General features: G+C 40.6%; 1 protein-coding gene across 1 annotated transcript in view; it reads left to right on the top strand.

Moving 5' to 3' along the window:
* The window catches only part of pibf1 (progesterone immunomodulatory binding factor 1), a 108,945-nt gene that overhangs the window by 17,730 nt on the left and 64,590 nt on the right, over positions 1-26,625 (top strand). Inside the window, exons 9-10 of the mRNA XM_067985495.1 lie at positions 1,594-1,719; positions 11,727-11,825. Of these exons, the coding sequence (XP_067841596.1) occupies positions 1,594-1,719; positions 11,727-11,825 (225 nt within the window). The remainder of the gene's footprint in view (positions 1-1,593; positions 1,720-11,726; positions 11,826-26,625) is intronic.

The following is a 26,625-nucleotide window of genomic DNA, read 5'->3' as shown; positions in this document are numbered from 1 at the left end:
TGCTAGGTTGTCTATTGAGCTCTACATATGCCTCCAATAATCCAGATATCAATTTTATCATTCATTTCACATAACATAGTTTAGTGCAAGTCTTGACTACTGGCTCTACCTCATAACAATCTCTCTCGTCCCCTCCACAGCCTTTGTGTTGTAAGACTGCTTCCTCGACATCCAGTCCTGAATGAGCCTAAATTTCCTCCAATGAATCATCTGGAAGTCCAAAGCCATTATCTTCAGCCCCTGCTATGAACTCCGTTTCCTACCCACCGATTCCATCTGGCCACTGTCTCAGGCTGAAGCTGACTGTTAGCAACCTCGGGGTCCTATTTGACCCTGAGCTGAGCTTCTGACCCCATAATCCTCTCCATCACCAAGATTACCTACTACCACCTCTGAAATATCACCCATCTCCGCCCCTGCTTCAGCCCATGTGCTGCTGAAACCCTCATCCGTGCTTTTGTTACCTCCAGACTCGACTGTTCCAATGCTCTCCTGGCCGGCCTCCCCTCGTCCATCCTCCATAAACTTAAGCTCATCCAAAACTCTGCTGCCTATATCCTAACTCGCACCAAGTCCCATTCGTTCATCACCCCTCTGCTCGCTGACCTGCATTGGCTCCCGATCCATCAACATCTTGAATTTAAAATTCTCATCCTCGTTCAAATCTCTCCATACCCTCGTCCCTCCTTATCTGTAACTGCCTTCAGCCCTACCACCCTCTGAGAACTCTGCGTTCCGCTGCCTCTGGTCTCTTGTGCATCCCCCACTTCCTTTGCCTACACCATTGGCGGCTGTGCCTTCAGCCTTCTAGACCTAAACTCTGCAATTGCCTCCCTAAACTTCTCCTTATCCACCTCTCTCCTCCTTTTAAGATGTTCCTTAAAACCTAGCTCTTTGACTAAGCTTGTGGTCACTTGACCTAATGTCTCCTTCTTTGGCTCGGTGTCAGTTTTTTGTCTGATTATGCTTCTGTAAAGCATCTTGGGATGTTTTACTACGATAAAAGCCTTATATGAATGCAAATTATTGTTGACTATAGTTGAATTATTTATTTCTTTTGCAAAGCATTGTGCAAGGATTATAAACTTAAGAACCAGCCAGTCTAATTGTTGGACATGTGCCATGATCATGCATTTTATTAGCACACGCTAGCTTTTGTGCAGTGCTTAATTTAACATTTAAATCAGTTGAAAAGCTAAAATGAAAGCAATTTTGATTATTTTATTAAATACCCATATTCCACATGGCCGCAGAGTATTCCCTTATCAGCAACAGATTGGAAACACATATGACTGAATGTAGATGGTCCTTTAAAATTTGTATCAAAATCCATATTAATAGAAGGATTAAAATAAAACAGTAGTGTACACAAACTTTGTACATATCTTTATTAAAAATTCTGCAATTGCTGGAAGATATCACATAAGTAAAATACTTGTGCCTAGCTCACTAAATTTAAATTGATATTGTTGTTCAGCCTAAATCATTGCTGTAAGTATTTTAATTAGTTATATCATAGACATGTAGAATTCACCATTTTACTCTTTTGATTGTTGAAGACAAATATTAAAGCATTTGACACTTCTTTTAAAGGGACCACTACAAAAATGAATATGAAGACAAGCTTCGGCATGAACTGGAGCAGATCCGAGTGAAAACAGACCAGGAAATTGAGCATCTTCGAAGTGGTTCCAAAGAAATGTATGAAAGGGAAAACAGGTAGAGCATTATCCACAGTACTGCATAAGAAGTAATTCAGAATGATCTCCTACAGGATTAAGATTACTGAGATGTATGGACATAAGGGGCTCGATTTTTGGACCCCTGAGCTGGCGGGTTCGTGGCGGGGGTGCTCCGAAAATCGGGGATTCCCGGGGCGGGTCCAGAGCCCGGTTCCAACCCGCCCACTTCCGGGTTCCCCAGTGACGCGCTTAAATGCCGGCGCAGCCCCCGCATGCGGGACTCCCGCCGGCAATTATAGCCGGTGGGATGCCACTTAAAGTAATTAAGTAGGTACTTCAGGTCGTTTGCAGACATGATTGACCTGATATTTTAGGAGGGGTGGGATTTTCAAAGCAACTGAGACTGTTTCCCGTACTGGGGGAAACACTCCCAGTTGAAATGGACTGTTGCAGCCATCAGCCTGTGGCATTTGCAAAGGTCCATTTGACAGGTGGCAGGGTGGGGAGACCCTCACTTATTGCAGGAGGCCACTCTGTCACTTTGGACAAAGTTTGGCCTCCACCACCCTCCTCCTAACAATAAAATTCACAAACTTGCACACTTACCCCGGTGTGCAGACACATTTACCTACCTTGCAGACCCCCTCAAACGTACATCTTCCAGATGAGGGCTGCCATAGCTGCAGTCATGACCTCCTCGGAGGGCGAACAGCATCGCCGGCCACGCCGTCCACCTCTGACACGTGGAGCTCCAGAACACAGTGCTGTGACACATCCACCTGCACAGCAGGAGGGAGGGCAAAGGCAGAGAGAGATGCGTCGCAGAGGGCACTACCCTCGCCACAGGGTCCACAGACCGAGACTCAGCTCCCTGGAACTCTCTGAGCAGCAGTGCACATGGAGGCTCAGAGTCACTCGACATGTAGTCGTGGACATCTGCAGCCTCCTTCATGCCGAGCTGCTCCTGGCTGGCCCGAGCACTATCTTCTTACCTGTTGCTGTCAAAGTCACCACTGCCCTCAACAACTTCTCCTCCGCATCCTTCCAGGGTGCCATTGGGGACATCGCCGACGTCTCTCAGTCGTCTGCACAAAAGAGCCCTGCAAATACACCAACACCCACTCTGCAGTGACACAATGGGTGGCATCAGTTGTGGGTCTTCATAGTGATCCTCAGGAAAGGGCATTAGTGCACAAACCAGATAAGATTCACAAAGATGTGGCAGTAGTGGTGCCAATATAATATGTAATGTGAGTTGATCAGAAATCAAATATAAGTAAAAACCATGACAAACCCTCAAACGCCGTTGTTCCTCCCCCTCATGCTCACGACACGTTTGCCTTACGCTTCCTACTGTACGTATGTGATGCATGCCCTGTGGCTGCAGCACAGGTAGTGGCAGGTTGAGTGAGGCTGACCATGAAAGAGATGCATGAGAGGGTGAGTATGAGACAGAGCCATGAGATTGTATGAGGATTGGGTTGAGTGGTAGTAGTGGGATGAGTACTGGCGAGGTGAGGATTAGCTTTGAGTGGGTATGAGGGGTGATGTGATAAAGTAGTCTTGTCAGTGCAGAAGGAGATGTGGGGTGGGGGCGGTAATATGGCAGATGGAGTGTAGGGGAATGAGTAAGTGTACTCACTTCGGCTGACCTACTTAGGTCATTGAAGCGCCTCCTGCACTGTATGCAGGTGCGCGATATGTTGGTGGTGCAGGTGACCTCCTCTGCCACCTTGAACCAGGCCTTCTTGGTGGCAGAGGCAGGCCGCTTCCTCCCACCCGCTGGGGAGAAGATCTCTGTCCTCCCCCTCCTCCTCACCCCATCCAATAAGACCTGGAGTGAGGCATCATTAAACCTGAGAGCAGATTTCCCCCTGGGCTGCTCCATGCTGTAATTTTTCCTATTTTCTGCAGCACCAGTTAGTGGAGGACTGCCCCTTTAAATAGGGCTCCTCCAGCTGACAGTCTATGCTGCGCATGCGCATGCGCAGTGCGCCCAGTCGACCCCCCGCTGCCATCCCGCCGCCCTCCTAATATCGGGCCCAAGAAATCCGATGGAAGTGTTGTGCCTTCCTTTTTGTGTATTATATACACGCTGATATGTACACTCATAAATAATTGCATGTCCATTAATTGTTATTTCTTAGCAGAGAAGTAAGCATTCAATAAATGAAATGGGGTGATTTCACAAGTGATAAACTGCTGACTATGTTGTTGCCAACCTTACCTATTAGTCTTGCTGTTGCTAAATTTCCACTGTAGCAGTTAATTGCTAATGAAAGTTTCTTTATTTTTTTTAAATAACACTATTGAAAGAAAAAGCTTTACTACTTAAAAAAGAAATGTCTGCAGCAAACTAGAAAAATGTATTGTATGCCGCTATTGGGTTAGATTCTGTATGTTTTATAATATATAAGCGCCAAACCTATAGGGTTAAAACTTAAAAAGGGTTCGCCTGCATTTCAATAATTTGTTTCCTTAATCTTGCTGCTAAAATGTGTCTTTTCCTCATCAAAGTGAGAAATGTATTTCCACTTTTGACACCCAGTATTATTGAATATTGTCTAGCTGTGTATATATGACCAACTTTCTGCTCTGCTCCTGAATATGCCTTAAAGCTAACCTTAGAGAAGCACTCTGTCCTGCACCAGTGTGAATTCTTAGTCATTTCCTATTCCTGACATCCTTGTGGCTTCTCTGAATAATAATTACCAGTTTAATTGATGAGCAATATTAACTCATTTTGCCATCCAGTACCCTAATAATGCTTTGAACGACATAAAGTATATGTTGTGCACCTATACTCATTAGGGATTGAGTTGAGATTAACAAAGCTCTTTTGACTAGAGACCTTTGTTATTTTTCAGGCATTTTCTTTGTGTAAACAGCTTAATAGTTTTAATAAGCAGACGGAATATCCTACAGATTGAAACCTGCGTATTAATTCTCTGCTATATTGATATTAATGTTGCCCAGTCTAACGATCAATGGTAAATTGCTTGATAAACGATATATAGGTGCTCACAACATCACTTGTAAATTTAGCCAACAAAAAATATCACACCATTAGACTACTTTATACAGATTAAACTACTGTTGTGGATTATAAATAAAATAATATGCAGAAGCAAAAACTTGGCTAAGATATACTGTACCGTATAGCACAATCAGTAATTTATACTAGATACCACAACAACTTACGTTTATATAGTACTCCTTTCCCCATGTAAGAGAATGCTTCAAGGAAACTGGGTTAGCTGTTCAAAACAAATCTGTGATTATTCTTGCTTCTGGAGGTCTGCAGCCTTTTTCAGTAGGTAGTCCCTGGTATATACGTGCTGTTTATGGAGCTCTATACACCCGCATCAGGATCTAACGAAAGGCTGCAAGGTTTGATATTCATGCACTGGTCGTCTTTGATGTACAAGCAGCCTCTTTTAAAGATTGTATTTAAAAAAGAGAATCTAAGCGGACTAAAATCTCACCAAGCAATCGGACAATGGTTTGGGAATCGAGCCTCTTCTCAGCGGTGCTTACTTATTTCAACTGGACTATTTTTAACATAAAACAATTGGAAATCATATTTTAGACTGTAGTGGTAAACAAACAAGTTACTATGTTTTGGGCAACTAGAGATTGATATGGAACAACAAAAATATATTTAGGCCAGATTTCCACGTGGAGTAAGTTTACAGAGTAACAGTTTGCTGAGTTCAGTTGACAGTAGCTCATATGGGCATTTAACACAAAGTGCTCTTAAATATTATGATAATCATGATCAGAAAGGCATGCACTTCAACGTGAGCATTCTAAATACTCAGTAGACAAACAAAGAGATTTTAATTTTCTGTGATTTGGATACACAGACAGTATTATCTTGGCTAATTACTTGATCACATTTAAAAATGTAATTTATAGGCCAGATTATGAACTGCATGCAGTATTAAGTCTACAACTGCACTGGAAACAGAGATTATAGGCAATTAGACAGAATACACATGTTTGCATCCGTATGCATGCATTTCTCATAAGTAATTCCTGGTGATGTTCCAATTTATACAAATGACCAAGTTCAGTCTTGTCCCATACATGGTAAGCAAACATGTAATTCACCATATTCATATGCAAACTGTGTTATATAGATTTAATCTCGGTATTTATAATAAGCTCAACATGTTTGTTGCATTATTTAATTTAATCACTTAGCATAGGGCTTTGAAGGATCCTGTTTCAGGTATTTTAAAGTGCTCGTGTTAGTAATGATTTAAAAAAGGATGAAGCTGAGATATTCTCTTAAATGCAGGTTTTGAGTTGGTTTTTTTTTCAGTCCTTGCAAGTATTTGAGATAAAGTGGACCAGCATATCTTTCACAGCATGGTATTACAACTAATTTGTAAAATTACAGCACATTTGCAAATAAACAAAATAAAGTTCAATAAAAACAGAAAATGCTGGAAACATTCAGCGGATCAGGCAGCATCTGTGGAGAGAGAAACACATTTAATGTTTTAGGTCGATGACCGTTTAAAATGCAGATGATTACTGAGACATTGGGCATGATTTTGACCCCAAGCCGGGAAGGGAGCAGGGGGGTCAAATTGCGGATGGGATACCCGGACGTCCGGGTTTCCAGGACATCCTTACGATTTTGACGTAAGGACACCTTTAATGTTTTTTTGTCAGTTTGCCGTCCGACTGACTGGCCTGATTGACAGACTGGTCTCAGTTGGATGGGAGAGCAGCCAAGGAGGGGACGTGTTCAGATAAGTCTTTGTTTGTATGGATTGGGGGTGGCATGGGTTGGCACAGGGGCACAGGTTGGCATTGGGAATGGGTTGGCACAGGGGTCCTCAGTCATTGGGGGAGAGATCGGGGATCAGTCACGGTGGGGGGGGGGGGGTGTCGGGATCAGGGGTTATCGTGGGGGTACGTGATCATTGTGGGGGGGATCGGGGTCGGGATCCGTGATCATTGTGGGGGCTGGGGGGAGATCTGGGGCAGGGGGTCCGTAATTGTTGGGGATCGCTACAGGTAGGCTTGTTGGGCCTGCATGAAAGAGAAGGCCCTGGAATCCCGGCCCCCCGGGGTTGAAATCAGAAACTGTGGGGAAAATGGAGGCCAAAGCCTCCTTGAACGGTTTTAAGGCCTGATCTGCCTCCTGGGAGTGGGTTGGTCGCCCGCCGCTCGTCCCATCCCGATAAAAACTGGAAATGGGCGGGTCTGAAATGGTTGCAATTTTGAATACCCCCCTACCCCCAACCCACCCATTTTTCACTGTTAAAATCGTGCCCCTTGTGTGTCCTTTTTGAGGAGCCTCAATACTCTCTGGCAATTCTTTTGCACCATATTTGCAGGTAAATACGTAAAGCCAAAGTCAAGCACAAGGAACTTGAACATTGCCTGCAAAATCTTAATCGTGCAACTGGCCATAGGTACCAAACATTTCCCCCCTCCACCTCGCCCCAGCACACCTGCCACTGAAACCCTCATCCAAACCTTTGTCACCTCCAGACTTGACCATTCCGGTGGTATCCTGGCCCGCCTCCCGTCCTCCATTCTCTGTTAATTTCAGTTTATTTAAAACTCTGCTGCCTCTATCCTAGCCTGGTATAGGTCCTGCTCAGGGGAGCTCTCCCTCAATCAACATCACTTTAAAAAAAACAGTATCTGGGCATTGTCTCATTGCTGTTTGTGGGAGCTTGCTGTGCGCAAATTGGCTGCTGCGTTTTCTACATTACAACAGTGACTACACTTCAAAAGTTCTTCATTGGCTGTAAAGTGCTTTGGGACATGAGGTCATGAAAGACGCTGTATAAATGCAAGACTTTCTTCATTTTTCATTTATCACCACTGTTCTTGCTGACGTGCAATGGCTCCTGCTCTTCCAATACTTCCAATTTAAATTTTCATCCTTGTATTTAAATCCCTTAATGGCCTTACCCCTTCCTATCTCTATAACCTCCTCCTGCCCAATAGCCCTTCCCTCTCGAACTCTCTGTTGCAATGACTCTGGTCTTTTGTGCATTTTTCCACCGCCCCTTTGCCCCACCATTGGCAGCCATGCCTCCTGCCCTCTAGGCCCAACACTCTAGAATTCCCTCCCTAAACCCTTCAACATTTCCACCTCCCTCTCCACCTTTAAAACCCTTCTTAAAACCCATCTCCGAACACCTTTTAACCATCCCTCCTAAGAGCTCCTCCTTTGACTCGGCATCCATTTTTGTCTGATTATGCCTCTGCAAAGTGCCTTTGGCTATTTTCCTATATTAAAGGTGCGGTATAAATGCAAGTTGTTGTTGGTTGAGAATAAACGGTCGCCAGGACTCTGAGGATCTCTCCTCCCCTTCTTCGAATAGTGCCATGGGAGCTTTTACGTCCCTTGACTAGGCAGACAGTGACTGAGTTTAACATCTCATCCAAAAGCTGGCATCTCACAAATGTAGCACTCCCTCAATACTTCACCGATGTGTCAACCTAGATTATGTGCTCAAGTCTCTGGAGTGGAGCTTGAACCCTGACCTTCTGACTCGGGCATGGATGCTACCAGCTGTGACAAGCTGACACTTGTAATGTCCTTCAGTCTGATGTCCAGTTTAGTTGTAGAACTTGTAATGCTCTTCGTCTTATGGCTGGTAAATTGAGTAATTTTCTTGATACCCAGCAGAGAGTTAGAGCAGTGACCCTTGACTTTTGGTCAGCTGCTGAAGTGAATAACAACATAAGAATAAAGGTATGAGTAAAGGTTGTCAGCACATCGAATTTGTTCTGCTATGCAAATCCTCTTTCAGACTTTCTTTTACTTTAATCAATTTCAAACTTATAACAACTCTTTCTGTTCTTTTTGAATTGGAAATTCATTGCATTTCCTTTTGAATGCCTCATATCAAGCCTATATTTTCTGCACTAGGTGGCAGTCTGATCTCTAAGTCAAATAATTGATTCCTTTGGCTCAGGCTTAACTCACATCTTCCTCAGTTTAGTGTTATGTTCTTCTATCCTTGTTTTATCCAACTTACTTGCTTCACAGTTTTAAAAAAAAATAGAATCACATCCCTCCTTTCTAATAAAAACCATTTTTTTCCCCTTAGTTTCTCTTCACACTCAAGTATATAAAAACCGTTGTCCTTCTCTGAATCCTTTTAACTGCCTCTATATCTTATTTATGGTGACTACACCTGAATGCAATACTTGGCATTTGTTCTCTATAATGCTTTATAGAGTATCAGTAACACTCCTTGAATTTATTTCCTACAAATCTGTTTACATACCGCAACAATTTATTTGCCTTTGCAACTGCCACCATACACCATGACAGCAGTTTGTGTTTGATCAACGATTGCACCTGGATCTTTTTCTCTGAAGCATGGTATTTGTTGACGTACCTTTCATATTGTGATTTTTTTTTATTACTATCTTAATGCCAATAGCTTACAATTCTCAATATTGAACGCAACTTAGAATTCATTCTGCCCAGTTGCTGAGCCTCCGTGAAATCAACAGCTTTCCTCTAAATGTCCTCCTTCCCATGAAAGTAACAGTGACTTTCTGTTTGTGATGATAATCTAAACCGTTTTACAAAACTCAAAGTTTTCATGAATATTTGTTCAAATTTACTATTAGACTGCTTGCAGTAAAGCACAAGAAGGTGAATAACAGTAATATTGTTTCCCTTTTTAAAAAAATAATTTTCCCTTTTTTTTCCCCCACACAATAGGTTGAGCAGATACTGTTTCCAAACCTCTGCCAATAGCACTATTTGTACAACTATGAGGAGTTGCACTAAAGTGCTGCTGAAAGAGTCTTTCTCCGTTACAGTAGGAGGAAAATAAGTCAATGAAATGCCCAACATTTACTCAGTGCCTCCGTCAGCCCAGCTTAGATCGAGCAATTGCCATGAGAAATGGTGGCTGCAAGCCCACGCCCTACAGATTTATGGTGCGACATGTTAGTACACTGATGTGCTGCTCCACCGTATTACTTATTTTAATGGCTTTTCCAAATATTACATGGAGAGAAATTATCCTCTGATCAGCTGTTAGTCAAACAGAATTTTCTTTCATCCTAACTTTGTTCCTGTCCTCCCAGGTGTGAATCTCGTGCCTCAAAAAAATGTTAGTGTTTGTAATTATGTGTTAGAGGAAATGTTTTAATGAGTCATGGAGTTCAATAGCCATAAAACTTAACAGCATATTTTGTAAAAGTTAATAAAAAGGTATATTAATGCTTCTCTGCCCAGACCCCATTCCATCTTTTTACAGTTATGAGTTTGTACTTTACTTCATGTATTGAGAACTGCCACTACAAAATTCAAACATTGAGTGAATAATGGATAATCAACTTTCACTGTCATTCAAAAGTTATTATGTCCAGTTTTGTTTCAGGAGAATGCTGTTAATAGCATCTTTTGTGGCTTTTATTTCCTTTACTGAGCAATTTTATTGGGCATTAACTGAGTTTCTAGTTATGTTTAGACCAGCAGACTCTCTCTTTGTAGAAAGACATCAGTTTACATTAATAAATTTTATAAGACAAAATGTATTTGTAGGGAACTACAAATTCACACCTGTGATTATCCACACTTTTACTCTTTTGTATTATTTTTAATGCAGTATGCCAGCTTCTACCCTGTTTATGCTGTGGGGTCATTTTGACAACAGTGGGAAACTGCACATGTGCAATTACTCTAAAGTTGCAAATAGAAAGAAAGAACCTGCATTTATATAGCACTTCTCATGACCTCAGCGCATCCCTAAACACATTAGAGCCAATGAAGTGTAGTCACTGTTGTAATGTGGGGGGACGCGGCAGCCAATTTGCACGCAGCATGGTCCCATAAACTGCAAAGATATAAATGACCAATTAGTTGTGTTGGTTAAGGGATAAATGTTGACCAGGATACCGGGAGAATTCTCCTGCTCTTTTGCATAGTGCCATGGGATCTTTTACATCTACGTGATAGGGCAGACAGGGCCTCAGTTTAACATCTCATCCGAAAAACTTAACCCTCAATAGTGCAGAATTCCCTCAGTACTGCACTGAACTGTCAGCATAGTTTGTGCTCCCATGTTTCTAGGGTGGGATTTGAATCTATGACCTTCTGACCCAGAGGCAAAAGTGCTACCACTGAATCAAGGCTGTCACTAACTTTAATGCTACCGCACATGATAAATTACATGCATGTGTAATTATTGCTAAACTGTATTTGCAACTTTGGGGCAACTGAGGTGAGGGAAGTTTCAGAATAGGCTAACAATGGCAAAAAGTGCTTTGCTGGACTGGAGGCCAGACCGCTAAGTAATCCTCCGACACCAAATTTTGCCAAGGTGAACTGTTTATGTATTTCACTGCTGGTAGTTTTTATCAGATGACCCAAGCAAAATCCTTATTCTCCAGGTGTTTCACTGTCTCAGATGATAAGAATGTTGGATTATTTATGCGACAGGATTATCTCCATTTACGCATTTGCGGAGATGGAGATTTGCAGAGATGACCCTGTAGTGTCAGTAGGCCATTTTAGTTACCAATCTTAGGGTCATTGGTGATGGGGGGGGGGGGGGGGGGGGGGCGGTGAAGCTAAACTCTTTTTTTCTCAGTGGGACTAAAATTTCCATTCTTATCATCTTGGTGTTCACGTATAAATTCAGTGTCCCCAGGTTTTGATTTTGCTGTGGAACTGGGTGGGACTTATTTCTCAATATTATTTTCTCTGCTAATTTGCCTTACAGCTTCTATCAGAATCAAACTTCATATCCATAAGGCCTCAAATTTTCTCACCCATCATGTGAATAAAAAGGAGGGGGGAGTACTTCCAATAATATTAGTTTTTTGTCAGTGAATATAAATTATATTTTACAGTTTACTATATCAGTCATCTCTGCACCAAATTTGGTATGAACAAAGAAAGATACAAGAATTTTTTATAGAAAAGTAGTGCCTGCCATCTTCTAGTTATTGAAAGGAAAATAAATCTACGCTGATAAGGACGTATTTCCATATTCAGTTTTGCAATTAATTAAGTTTTTTAAAAATTCTATCCTAATTCAGAAATTTGAGAGATGCAAGAGACAACGCAGTTGCAGAAAAGGACAGAGCTGTTGAAGCAGAAAAGGATGCTCTAGCAAAATATGACCAGTTTCAGGAACAGTAAGTTATTGATGGATTAGCCTTGTCCTCTGCAGGTTGAATGTACAGAAAATTCAGAATTCTTGCATGTCCATGTTGGTTGAAACTGGATAAGCATTCAGTTTTTAGCTATTGCATTTCATATTTCTACTGCTGGTATGCAGGTAATTTTAGGAATTTTATCTATAATACTATGGGTGCAGTTTCCTTCAGTGTGGCAGATGTAATGCCAACCGTAGTGACTTTGGGCATGTGACTTACTAAACACAGTAGCCTGAACCACTGCTGAGGCTAAAGGTCTTTGGTATGGGCCAGGATATTCAAAACAGAGTGATTGAATTTCTACTTTTGGTGCACTTGTTTAATAAACTTTTACCAGAAACAGTGCCAACCTGAACATTGCCCAGAAAAGACCGAGAATACAACATTCTTTTTATGGCGACGAAATAACCTATCCATCACATTATCAACACATCACCAGCGTAGGATAGCAGGGAAACTGAGAGAAGACCATAACTGCTCTTCTGATGGCTCAATGAATAAATGCATCCATATTGTGGTAATGAGCCATATAGATCAGGAGAGCCCCACGCTTGCTCCCTAAACCATGCTGACTTAGCTAATTTTAAGCAGTGCATAAGGTTGTTAAAACTGGCCAATGTATTCCTGGGGTAGGAAGTGTAAAAATCAGCTAGCTTTCCCATCGTTTAATGCTCTTTAGTGACCGTTACTGGGAAGTTCACCAATGTGGACAATGAGTGACGAGAATGGGGCTTGGCTGTGATGCCTTCCACTGTAAAAGAGACTGCTGACTTTGTTCATCTTCCTTCTATCAGTTCCGGCACTCATTAGTAAGACACAGATAATAGTGGTGAAATGCATTCTTTGATATGTTTTGATACTGTGAATTGGTTTTGTTGCAAGCTATGGGATTTTGTATCGCAGTAATAACATCAACACATCTGTTGACTATGCTGATATGTAGTGTAATGCTGTTATAATGACATCATTGTGTAGTCTGGCATTGGATGGGAAATTGCATAGAAAAAGTAGTTTCACACCATTAGCACTGCAGCATGATGTTTAAACTTTAACTTTGAATGTTCAGTTTTAAAAAAAAATCAAGTATCCTAATATTCTGTTGGCTTTTATCATTAGAAATCTCGCTATTAGAGAAGCACACTGTGTACAAGCTTTGAATATGTATAGAGGCCTTTCTTCAGCCCACTCAGCAAAAGTGCAAGCAAGTTGTATAACTATAGCTGCCTGGCCCTATCATTGTTGCAACCATTTGTTGAAGTACTGTATTACTGAGGAATTATATGCCTCATTCTTCATGGGAATTGGATCTCATTTTTAGGTGTGTATCATCTTCCTCTTGACCTTTGTTTTCTCTCCTGTAGTCAACAATGAGTCTAAACTATATACACCCTTAAGCAGTCCTTAGGTGAAACCTTTGGTATTCTCATTGATATCTGGTTACCATATTAATTTGAATATAGGCCACATTTTAGAGCAGTTTCCGTTAGGGATGTGGCCTGATTGCAAGTTCACTTTATATTCCTGGGGAAGGGCTCAAGTTTGGAGTGCTACATATATGTGCATTAATGCATTACTTCATCCACATAAGCCTCATCTCTGTTGAAGAATTATGTTTCTTTTGTCCATGAATATTTCCATCATAGAGCTGGTAGAGTACATTCTTCAGTTCCCCCTGTATTTCTACATCCATCATGGTCTGCGATGCAGAGAACCAGAACCTCTTTTTGGGAGTCTAAGTAAACTTTCTTGGGTTTTGAGACCTCCTCCTTTCAGATACACCCAAGTTCTCCACTGTGAGAACTTGGACAGAAGGAGGCGATAATGTGCTGAGAATTAATACTGATAACATGCTACACAACTTTTCTCTATGCATAAAAAAAATTATTTTCTGATTTCCACTGAGCTTTTGACTTGATTCCCCCAATTTTTTTACCTGGTTTTTAAAAGGTGTAAAATAAACTATGAACTACAACCAAGATTTCTTTTCAAAAATAACTAAAAACATGGAGTCCTAACAGCGTTATAATAGTTAAAGGTGATGACAAGATATTTAGCCGTAGGAACATAGGAACAGGAGTTAGGCCATTCAGTCCCTTGAGCCTGTTCCACCATTCTGTTAGATTGTAGCTGATCTGTACATCAGCTCCATTTACTGACCGTTGATCCGTATCCCTCGATACCCATACCTAACAAAAATCTATCAGTCTCAGTGCTGAAAATTTTAATTGACCTAGCATCCACAAACTTTTGCGGGAGAGAGTTCCAGATTTCCACTACCCTTTGTGTGAAAAACTGATTTCGCTTCGAAATAGCCTAGCTCTAATTTTAAGATTATGCCCCCTTCTGGATTACTGCATCAGAGGAAATAGTTTCTCTGTATCTACCCTACCAAATCCCTTCATTATTTTAAACACTTTGATTAGATCACCCCACAACCTTCTAAACTCAAGGGAACACAAGCCAAGTTTATGTAATCTCATAGGGGGAGGGTGTTGCAGCTGATCTCAATCATGTCCTTGTCTGACATCCACTTGTGTGCAGTTTTCAGGGGTCACTGGGTGTTTTTTTGTTTTACTGGCTGACAGCTATTTTTTTTAAATGTGGTCCACCATAAAGTTGATTTGGCACTACTGACATAAAGAAACATGATGTTCTGCCAGACATAAGTAGAAAAGAAATGGCAATCAGATCAACATCAATTACAAGCTTGCTTGAAACTTGGTTGAACATGTTGAGGCAAACTGAGTTGGTTTGGCACAAGAATAGGACTGACTATTGTATTAGATTAATACTTGGTTTGGAAAATATCCATTTGTGCAGGGTGACAGCTCAGGGTGTAGAAGATTTCCCCAGACAATCTTGCATTGATTTATCATGGTAGTAACTTTGTGAGTAACTATTATATACAGGGATCAATTTATATTGCAGCCAATGTGTATTGCTGCTGCACTGTAATTCCAATTGACTGCATTTATACTTGGGTCTGGTGTCAAAACAGAATGAAAGACCTAAAATGTAACTTGGCATGAATAGGAAACTTACTTGAAACTACAGAGACAGTGATCCACAAATAAATGTTTTTATTCCTGAAGGAGGGATGTTGGGATTAATCTAAAGGATTGACTGGTAGAAAGGTCAACTGAAGAATCATAAAAGCAAGTGGTTTCCTTCAAATATACATAACTGCCTATATGAGACTGCTTGTGACAAAGAATTGCTTCATTTAAAAGAGACTAGGTTTGGTTGTAGACACAGAATGGCCACATTTCTAATACATCAGTGCCAACTGGCAACATGAATTTAATCCAACAAAGATTATATTTGCTGATCAAATAGGGAGAAAAGACTGGAAGGGGAATCTCCATTCTGGCATGTGGAGATTGGAGGCACAGATGCCATTTTAGATAAGTGAGATGTTTTCCATTTAGCTCCTTTGAGGAATATGAATTGGGAGCATCTGAAAGATGCCAAGAGGTAATGATGAGGTTTTATAAAACCTTGATAAGACTTCCGATATGAGTGTTCTGTGCAGTATTGGGCCCCAACACTAGAAAAAGGATATTGAGGCTTTAAAAGAGGGTACAGCCAAGATTCACTAGGATGCTGTCTGGTATGAGGAAATACAAATACAAAGAAAGACTTGAGAAATTGGGTCTTTTTTCATTAGAACAACCCAGATCACAGGGCAATATGATAGAAATATTCATAAGTATGAAAGGATGGAATAGGGTAGATAGAAGAAGACTGTTGAGTGATCAAGAAAAAGGAGCCATAGATACAAGATTAAATGTAAACGATTTAGAACAGAAGGCAGGAGAAACTTCTTTACACAGAATTGTGAGGATATGGAATTCACTTCCGGGGTTTGTAGTTGAGGCAGAAACCATGTAAATATTCAAGAGTAGATTGGATAGACGGATGAAGGAAAAAGGTTTGAAGGGATATGTGTACACGATGACTAAATGCGATTAAAACTATGCTCGCATAGAGGGTAAACACTGACACAGACTGGTTGGGTTGAATCAGCTGTTTTTGTTTGTAACTTCTACATATTTCTAGATACTTAGGGAAAAATGTTTGCTTTGAGGGTGCTGACTTTCTCAGGAGAATAAAGGAAGTGGCAACTGGCTTCTTGAGCATTATGCAAGATGAGGGCATTCGGTTTTGAACATAGCATTTTCCAGGACCTGTACGTCTAAGTAGCTAAAACCAACATTTTTCCTTTGTTAGTTTTTAAGAAACAACTTTTCTATTATTTTGAAAGTGAGTCGTTCAGTCATAATATCTGTAATGACCCGTTTCAGTAACTCAAACCTAATGCAAACTGGCCTCCAGGATGATTATGATGATTAGGAGTGCTTTTGATGTGATAATGCTTATTTTTGACCTCTGAGATCTTGGAGTTTTGCCAAGTGACAATATTCTTAACAGTGTCTTTTTAATTTATTATAACTGTTCCAAGGAACTTAGGAACAGGAGTAGGCCATTCAGCCCATCTGGCCTGTTCTGCCATTCGATTAGATCTGTACCTCAACTCCATTTTACCTGCCTTCGAAGCATCTCCCTTGATACCCTTACCTAACAAAAATCTATTGATCTCAGACTGGAAAATTTCAATTGACCCAGCAGCCACAGCCTTTTGGGGAAAGGGAATTCTAGATTTCCACTACCCTTCGTGTGAAAAAGTGCTTCCTTATTTCACTCTTGAATGGCCTAGCTCTAATTGTAAGGTAATGCCCCCTTGTTCTGGATTCCCCACCAGAGGAAATAGTTTCTATCCTATCAAATCTCTTTATTATTTTAAACATCTCAATTAGATCACCCTTTACCCTTCTAAACTCAAGGACATACTTACCAAATTTATGCAACCTCTCCTCATAATTTAACCCTTTAAGCCCTGTTGTTATTCTGGTGAACCTGCCCTGTATCCCTTCCAAGGCCAATATATCCTTTCTGAGGCGTGGAGCTTAAAAATGAACGCAGTACTCCAGACGGGGTCTGACAAAGGCTATGTGCAACTAAGCATAACTGCTGTCCCTTTGTATTCCAGCTCCTTTGAGATAAGTCTTTGTGATTACTTTTTATACCTGTGCACTAGCTTTAGTGATTTGTGTACCCAAATCCCTTTGTTTGTTCACAGTTTGTAGTCTCTTGACATTAAGAAAATATTACAATTTGTCTTTCTTTGATCCAATGTGGATGACCTTGCACTTCCCCACTTTGAACTCTATCTGCCACAGTTTTGTCCACTTACTTAACTATATATAAGAGCATAAGAAATAGGAGCAGAAGTAGGCCATACAGTCCCTCGAGCCTGCTCTGCCATTCAATCAGATGGTGACTGATCTTCAACCTCAACTCCACTTTCTTGCCAGATCCCCATATCCCTTGATTCACCTAGAATTCAAAAATCTATCTATCTCAGCCTTGGATATACTCAACGACTCAGCATCCACAACCCTGGGGTAGAGAATTCTAAAGATTCACAATCCTCTGAGTGAAGAAATGCCTCCTCATCTTAGTCTTAAATAGCCGACCCCTTATCTTGCGACTGTGCCCTCTGGTTCCAGACTCTCCAGCTAGGGGAAACAACTTCTCAGCACCGACCCTGTCAAGCCCCCTCATAATCTTATATGTTTCAATGAGATCATCTCTCATTCTTCTAAACCCCAGAGAGTATAGACCCATTCTACTTGACCTCTCTTCATAGGATAACCTTCTCATCCCAGGAATTAATCTAGTGAACCTTTGTTGCACTGTCTATAAGGCAAGTATATCCTTCCTTAGATAAGGAGACCAAAACTGTACGCAGTACTCCAGGTGAGGTCTCACCAAAGCAATCTACAATTGTAGTAAGACTTCCTTACTCTTGTACTCCAGCCCCCTTGCAATAAAGGCCAACATGCCATTTGCTTTCCTAATTGCCTGCTGTACCTGCATACTAACTTTTTTTGTGTTTCTTGTACCAGGACACCCAAGTGTCTCTGGACACCAACATTTAATAGTCCCTTTGTAACTTCCTGTGCCTATCTACACAATGTACTGTGCTTCCTAACTCTATTCCTTCATCCAGGTCATTGATATATATGGTGAATAGCTGAGGTCCCAGTACAGAATCCCGGGGAACACTACTTGTTATATCCCACCAATCGGAGTACACTCCCTTTATCCCTAATTTCTGTCTCCTATCTCCCAACCAATTATTAGAAGGTTACCTCCAATTCCATGTGCTTTTGCTTTTGCTAAAAATCTCTTTTGCAGAACCTTATCAAAAGCCTTCAGGTTGTCCATACAGACAACATCTTTATGGATCATGTTGGTGACCTCCTCAGAAATTCAACTAGATTCGTCAGACATGACCTACCCTTCACAAATCTATGCTGACTCTCCGATCAGCTCATATTTGTCCAAGTGCTCAGTCACTCTGTCCCTAATGATAGATTCCCAGTAACTTCCCCTCAACTGATATAAAACGGACATGTTTGTAATTTCCTGGTTCCTCCCTCCCTTTTCAAATAATGGAGTGATATTTGCAATTTTCCAATCCAAAGGCACAATTTCCGAATCTAGAGAACTTTTGAAAATTATGACTGACTCATCTGCAATTTCCTATTTCTCTTACTGACCTGGGGTGGAAAAATTATGTTCTGGAGATTTGTCTAACTTGCCTCATTATTATCTCAAAGCTTGACACCATCCATCAGTCCATTTTACTGGAACCTCATCCAACAGCTTAAACATCCATTCCCCCCACCACTGGCATACCATGACTGCAATGTGTATTATCTATAGGATGCACTGCAGAAAATTGCCATGGCTTCTTTGGCAGCACCTCCCAAACCCGTGAACTCCATCATATCGAAAGACAAGAGCAGCAGGTGCAAAGAACACCATGGTCTCCAAATTCCCTTCTAAGAACATATATGACCATTCCTTCATCGTCGCTGGGTCAAAATGCTGGAACTGCCTACCTAACAGCATTGTGGGAGTACCTTCGCCAGACAGACTGCAGCAGTTCAAGAAGAAGGCCACCACCACCTTAAGGGCAACTAGGGCTGAGCAATAAATGCCGGCCTTGCCAGCAACGCCCGTATCCCAAGATTGAATTTTTAAAAAAAGATAACAGTGCTAATACAAAAATGTGCATAACACAGCTGTTCAAGCTGTAAAGCCTGGGGCGTGTGTTAATAGCCTATTTTACAATGATAGCACCTATAGGAAATATTTCGGATTTTGCATGAATCACATTAGTTATTATAAAAATTTAATGAAGAATAATAGGCATCCTACTCGAATAAACATAAAATTATACATTTGTTTCGAACTGTAGCAGGCACACCATTTGTTTTAGTACACGTGAGTTGGTGGTGGTAACCACGAGGTAGCCTGCAGGCCAAATGCATTCATCAAGGTCCTTTGATCTGGACCCAGAGTTCACTTCAGTTCTTTTCTTTGCGCACTTTGCACAAAGCTGATTTTGACTTTAGCCCTTAAAAATTCCCAGATGTGGAAAACTGGAAAAGGCTGTTCCCTGACTGGTGCATTTTGACCAATTAGGGAGCAGCCATTTTACACCAATCAGGAATTGGTCTTTACCAGTCCTCCAGGCCCAGGAACTTTAAAGAACTGAAGCTTTCAAGTTTTGGAGTAGGAGAGGATGGGTGGAAGAGGAGAGAGGGTTTGATTTTTCTGTGTATGAGGATCTCATTTCTTTCTGTGTGGAGGTGTGTCACTTTGGGTGTGTCACTTTTGTGGCGTAGGAGGTGGTGGGGGCTAACTTTTTTATGTATGAGGGCTCACATTTCTGTGTAATCATATGTGGCTTACTCATTAGTTTTGAAGCATGTACTTAGCCCCAGCTCAAAAATATTGTCTTACGGTACGTATTTGGGAAGATGTTAGTGCATGTCAAAGGCATATTGCTTTGGTGGACATGAGATTGTACGGAAACAATTTATTTTTACATTTGGCATATTCCTCAACCCCACCCAAGAACGGCATCCATATTTTTATAATCCTGATTAGCAGATGATATGTGGAGTTGCACACAGGGATCCATGTCATGGTCTTAAAATCCCTCTGCAGTCTTGTTCTTCCAGCCTTGCATTGTCTTCTGATTCCAGCCTCCTGTGCATGCCCCCTGCCTTCGCCCCACCATTAGTGGAACAACCTTCAGTTGCCTCGGCCTTGACCTCTGGAACTGCCTCCCGAAACAACTCTGCCTCTCTACCACTCCGTCCACCTTTAAAAATCCTCTGAAACTGCATCTTTAGGCATGTCTTCAAATTTCTCTCACATTAGTTGGCATCCATTCCTCTTGTTACTTCTCTGTAAACTGTCTTGGGACATTCTGCATGTTAAAGGTCTATATTAACACAAGTTGTTAAAGTGATGGAATGCTGTCTGTTCTCTCACTGAACCTTTGGTCAGAATTTTTATTTCTGATAGATATGAAATTGTAACTTTTAGTTTTCTTGCTGGAACATTATTTTGGTTCCTGTTTAGAAGACATGTAAGCAACTTTTCTCCACACATTTGAAATATAATTTTCTGTGTACCCTAAATTCTGTGTGTTAATGGCATGTTGTCATCAGAAGATGAAATTGGCGCTAACTGGTGCGTTCTGGATCCTGAATCACTGATCCTCTATTAAAACCATTCCATGACATCTACAGGCATTTAAGCCCATCAACAACAGATGCTGTAAGAGTATTTTCAATCTGGTATTTGGAAGACATCCAAGCTGGTATTTCCTTAACCTCTTCTGTAGATATATTTGTACTGCAAGGCAATACAAGAATTTGTAAGAATGTATGGTGAAATATTTATCATTATAGGTAATCCAAGACTCAAATGTATATAGAATATTCTGCTGCCGTCAGTCAACTTGAAAATCTCAAGTATAAAAAAGGTATTTCTCCATTTCAGTCTTGCAAATTTTACCAAAACTTAACCAGATATGACGATGTGTCATTACATAATACAATGAGCTTTAAGAATGCTCCAGAATGATGCACTACAAAGTCTTCTGCTTAAGCATACTTATAAAAGGCAATCTTTGAGTAATTTATAAACACAAATCATTATTTAAATATTCTTAAACAAACTCTCTGAAGACTGCTATTGTCTTGACATTTAAAAAAAAACTGGTCAGAGTTACTTTTTCACATAAATAACAGATCAGACCTGTACAAGACCCAGTGATGAATCTCCCTCTGATCTTCCCTCCCTTCGTGAAAACTACCTGATTTCGAGTATAAGAACTAACAATAATAAGAATTTCTAGAATAAGTACTCTAGTATCTTGGCAGCAGTCGTATTGTTTCTTATACAGTTGGCAATGAAATTGGACCACTTAGCTTGATTTAATTTTATCTTTGGTCTGTATTGATTTATGGAGTTAAATATCTTGGCTCCATAACTCAAATGTGAAAGAAGCAGTGTTTAACAGACTCTGAATTTAGTACTTCATTCATCTTCAAAAAAAGGCGCTTTGAGATAGGAACTAGTTGCATCTAGATGAACAGCCAAAGCAATTCATGTGTCATAATGGGGAATACTAAAGTGCTTGTAATAATCTCCTTTAAAGCTAAATATAACTTATTTTAAACAAAATCACTTCCACATGTATTGCATAAATAAACTGTACTGAGGATCAGATGAATATCTTTAGGCTCGTAAAGAATAACTTCTTAATTCATTCATGATTTGAGTGTTCCTCTCGTATCTTTCCACTGACTGCTATCATGTATATGCTATGCGTTGATATAGCTTCTCACTAAAACATACTTTGATGAACCACAGTTTGTTTTTGTTGAGGCATCTTCATTAATAAAAGTGCTATAAAGTTCACTGTAACATCCCCTCATGATAATGTGTTTTTTGCATGGCTTATAAATATACCAATGTTCTATCATTCTTGATAAAAGCAAAAAAAAACATTTTCTTGGATTCCTGGAAGAAAATGCACCTTACAGAACACAACTTACACAGTATAATGCTTAGCATATGTTTCTCAAGTAAATAAGGAAACACAGCGAGGAGCACCATTTTATAAATGATTCACTCTTTCAGTGCCCTTTAGTATCTAAGAACTCCTGAACAGTGCAGCTTTGAATCGTGACTAGCTTCTTTTTACCATTGTGTACGTGCCATTGATATTTCTTGCTTGTAGCCCTGTGATAGTTTTTTTTAAAAATCAATTTTGATTGTCTTAAGTATTTATTATGGTAGTTGAACTGTGAACTGAGTGATCTCTACAGGTTGGGCAATTGCTTATCAGGATATCTTTTCTTGCATGAGAGCCTTTGTAGTTTGTTTTTGTGAAATAATTCATTGTTGCTGCTCCCTCCCCTAACTCGTATGGTAAAATGAGGTCACCTTACCTGCACATAATAGCTGGGGGGTGATAATGTCATTGTAACTATAAGCCACCATGAAGGACGCTATTGCATATGCACCATAGAGATCAAGATTAACTGAGCAAGAAGGAATGATTGGGCATCTGTTCTTAGTGATGCACTGCTGATATGGCAGGGATAAAGCATGGAAAATCGGAGAGAAGCCATCACCAGCCATGTATTTCATATTCCCTAACGGCCATTTAGCAATCTGAAGCATGGAAGTAGTTTGCCTCCAAGTTCTCAAATGCATTTCATGCATGACCAAAAGATGCAAAAATAAAATTAAAAATGGAGAGTTGCATCCCCTGGTTAACATTCATCTTTCAGCCAGCATCACTCAAAACAGATTTGTCAGTCATTCATCCCATTTCTGTTTGTGGGAATGTGCTATGTGCAAAGTGGCTACCACTTTTGCCTATATCACAACACTCTCTGCACTTCAGAGCAATTTGTTGCATGTGAAATGCTTTAGAACATTTCTAAGAGATGTTATCAGGGCTGTATAAATGCAAGTAATTTTAGTTATGTTGAACACACCAGTTGTTCAGCATCCACATGTTTGAACTATGGGCACATACACGTTGAGAGATAGTTACTGCAAATGAAGTAATTTGTGTTTGCATAACACTGCAATAAATTTAAGCATGTATTGGGTCATGAAAGCTTGTTTCCTGAGAAACTGAAAATTATTTGTTTCTGCAGACCAAATTATAATAGAATACTTTCTTTTTAAAGAAATTGTTTTGACTCATACTGAACAAATGAATTCAGTAAGAGCCCCTGAATTCCCATTCTTGTTTTGGTACTTGTAGACACTATCATTGTGGTTTAAAGATTAAGCTATAGTATGCTCCTTTTTAAGAGTAGTTTGACAATGTTATTGAAAGACAAAAATATTTTTAGAAAAGCAACACTTTACACCTCTTTAGTACTTGTAAACTGTTCAATCTGTTATATATACTAATGGATTTACTACAGCCTACACACAGTAAATGGGAGGATTATGCACTTTTATAAGGACAGGAGTGTTGTGCCGAGTAGCAAGCAATGTATTATTCTGATGCTAAGGTGGAGCTGTATTTAACATAGCCTATGCCTTCGAGAGCATAAAGTCTAATAAGTAGATATTGCCTGAGATTAGTTAGAGCTATTTTTTATCTTTTTTTAATACTTGCTTGGTTGTGATTTGATGGTGAATTTTATGAAGACAATATTTGAGCCAATTAGGTGCAAGCGTGACGCTTTTAATTTGATGGATGCAGTAGATGCAAGGTTTTGTGTGTACATACTTACGTACATACTAACATGTCCCATTGTGTTGCTCATGATAAGTCAGAAGATTTATGTTCTGAAACCATAGACATTTACAGCCTATCCTGCCTGTGTTAGCTCTTCACTAGAGCAATGCAAAACTAAGCTCACTATTCTGCTCCCTCCCCATAGCCTTGTATCTTCCTCTGCCTTTAAAAATGCAACAGTCTCCACCTAAAACACTATCTGTGGCAAAACATTTCATGCTCCAATAACTCGAGAAGAAATTTCTCCTAAACCCTCTCCTCACTCTTCTAGTGGTAATTTTAAATTGTTGACTCCTCGTCACTGACCCCCCACCGCCCCCAACCAGAGGAAATAAGCTTCCCCTATTCACTATCAAAATTCTTCCTGATTTTACAAATTTTTATTACATCTCATATTAGAACCTGGGAAACCACTCACACTGCTCCCATACCCGGTTACCTTTGTCTCAGTGTTTCCATACTCCAGGATCTGCCCTCCAATGTTCCTGAACTGAAGAAAAACTGTTCCCACATCCAGAGACCCACCCAATACTCACTGTAATGCCTGGGAACCCCCCCCCCCCCACTTTCCAATGTGCCCTTGAGACCGCTAATAAACCCATGAGACCTCCATTGCTTCCAGACTTGAGGACTTCACCCCAGTTCTACCAAACCACAGCATCCCACTCAAATCCCTGGAAACCTACCACACAACGTTGCCAGACCATTCGAGCCCCCACACCCCCCGCTCCACTCCCAAAGCCCACCAGTCCAGACACATTGCCAGCAATCCAAGTTGTGCGAAATCTTCGGATCATTCCCCAAAGCACACCCAAGCCCCAGGACCATCCCCCAATCCTGGAAAACCTCCCCACCTCACCACCCCTACCTCAGTTCTACCAAACCCAGGATCATACCCCATTAATACCCAAGATCAGAATTCCCTCCTCCTCTCATAAAGCCAAATCCCACTTCCCCTTTACTCCCTGGTGCACATAACTTGCTATCTTCCTCTATATCCTTGACTCTCAATAAGTAAGAGAAAAAATTGTGGGGGCAGATAGAAGAAAAATTTCATAATGGGATAAGATAAGGCATCATGGGTTATAGTTGGCAGAGGTGAGTGGATACTGTGGTGGGGCAGCAAATACGGGTGTGGGAAAGAGAGGCAATACAGGATAGGGTGGGAATAGGGTAAGGGAGGTGATGGGGGGTGATGATGAAATGGCCTCTGCGCAAGGATGCCATTGGAGAGTTATATAAGGTTAAGGGGGTTCAGTGGAGCAGAAAGAAGTGGATATTGTGGTGGGGGCATTGGTTACAAATGTAAAGGGTTGGGGAGGGATGGGGTGACAGGAAGGATGGGTTGGTCACAGTGAAGTGGGGAGGGATGGGGATGACAGAAGGGATGGTGGGGTTAATGAGGTGGTCTCTGGCTGCTTTCCGTTCTGGAAGCATATCAGGTGAGGGGGTAGAAGGAGGAATACAGTGGAAATGGTTGAATGGTTACAGGGGTAGGGGAAACAATGGGAGCGATAAACTGTTAGGAAGGGATTGGGGAAAAGCAAGAGATACGTGGGAGGCGCGTAGGAAGCGAGCCATCAAGGCAGTAGGGTCGTCAGTGAAAAATGTGGCCTGAAGCCCTTAGTGACTCCCTTCCATGCCTCACACCATTGCCCCCATCTGCCCCCTCTCTTTATTCCCTCCCCCCTCCACACCCTCTTTCTCCCTCTCTTTTCTTCTCTCCTTTCCCTATCTTACCTTCCCCTTCATTCCCCTCCCTCCCTGGCCATGAGGCTCACTCCAAATGAGCAATAAGTAGCTATAGAAAACAGTGGGGGTTTTTTTAGAATTTCTTTCCCACCTTGATTATAAATTTGAATTTTGTAATATAAGTCTTTGATACATAATCCGAGCATAAGATGTAACTGTGATGCTGTACAATCTATAAATTTGGAAATGAGTAATATTGTTTACACACAACATTCAGTTCAATTTTGATGTATGTTACAACATCTATCATTAAATATTGTGTGATGTAGCAAAGTTAAGATTTTTCATTAAAATGCCTCAACAGACAAATTCATAACCTATGAAAACACCTACAATTTAAAACTTAAATGTTTGGTGTGAAGAGGGTTTGCTTAAGATATTTTCCTGAATCAAGTCTTAATTTCACTCGTAGAAGCTCTACACAACACAAAACATCAACTTCCATCATTTGCAAAACGTTGTGTTGCTTTAGATGTTTAAATCCCTCGTGGAGTGTGGGAGGAGCTGCAGAAAGAATCTGGTTTTATAAATGCTGCATTAAATCATTATTTTAATATATTTGACCAAACTCAAATTCTATGAGGTATTGCTTGCTGCAGAATAGCTTTAATAAAAAGAAGTTCATGTATGTTAGCAATGTTAGTGACTAGAGTAATTTGCCATGACATACTTGGGCATGCTCAGACTAACCCTTCTGCAGTTTGTGCGGTCAATAGTTTAATGCAGATAAAATATAATTGTGTTGCATTTAGTTTACACTGTTTCACAATTTTTCTTGCAACAACTTACAGGCACGGTAGCTGTTTGAAGTTTGCTATTTTTCATGAATTGTACAAATTAAACTTTACGGTACTTGCCCTATTTGCTCGTGATATTAGAGATGTGCTGCAGTGCAGTAAATACATGCTTTGAATGCCTGTAAATCCTTAGTACAGTTGTTGAGCATACCCAGAGTTTTTAAGCAAGCAGAAAAGGATTGCTCACATTCATGCAATGCAAAGTTTCCGAGCCAACAACGACAGATGCTGTGATACAGCTGAGATGTAAAATGATTTAGGAAATTGCTCAAACTACATTTTGTTCAGGTCAAGACTAAAAAAGGAACAAGGTTTTTTAAATTCCTTAACTATGTCTGGAGATGAGGACTCAGCAATAACTCACTGTTTGTGCTAGCTGCCATGAAATCCTTTCATTACAGATTCATAAAATATGCCTACAGCATTTCATAAAGCTTGGCTCTTCATATGTGTTGCGTTAGGAATGCAGGATTAATGACATTGTTGCAGAATAGCAAGGATTATTTTTGTAACCAGACTTAACACACTG

This window comes from Heptranchias perlo, chromosome 6 (assembly GCF_035084215.1).
Source record: "Heptranchias perlo isolate sHepPer1 chromosome 6, sHepPer1.hap1, whole genome shotgun sequence".
NCBI lineage: Eukaryota > Metazoa > Chordata > Chondrichthyes > Hexanchiformes > Hexanchidae > Heptranchias > Heptranchias perlo.
This window is presented reverse-complemented; position numbering and strand designations above follow the sequence as displayed.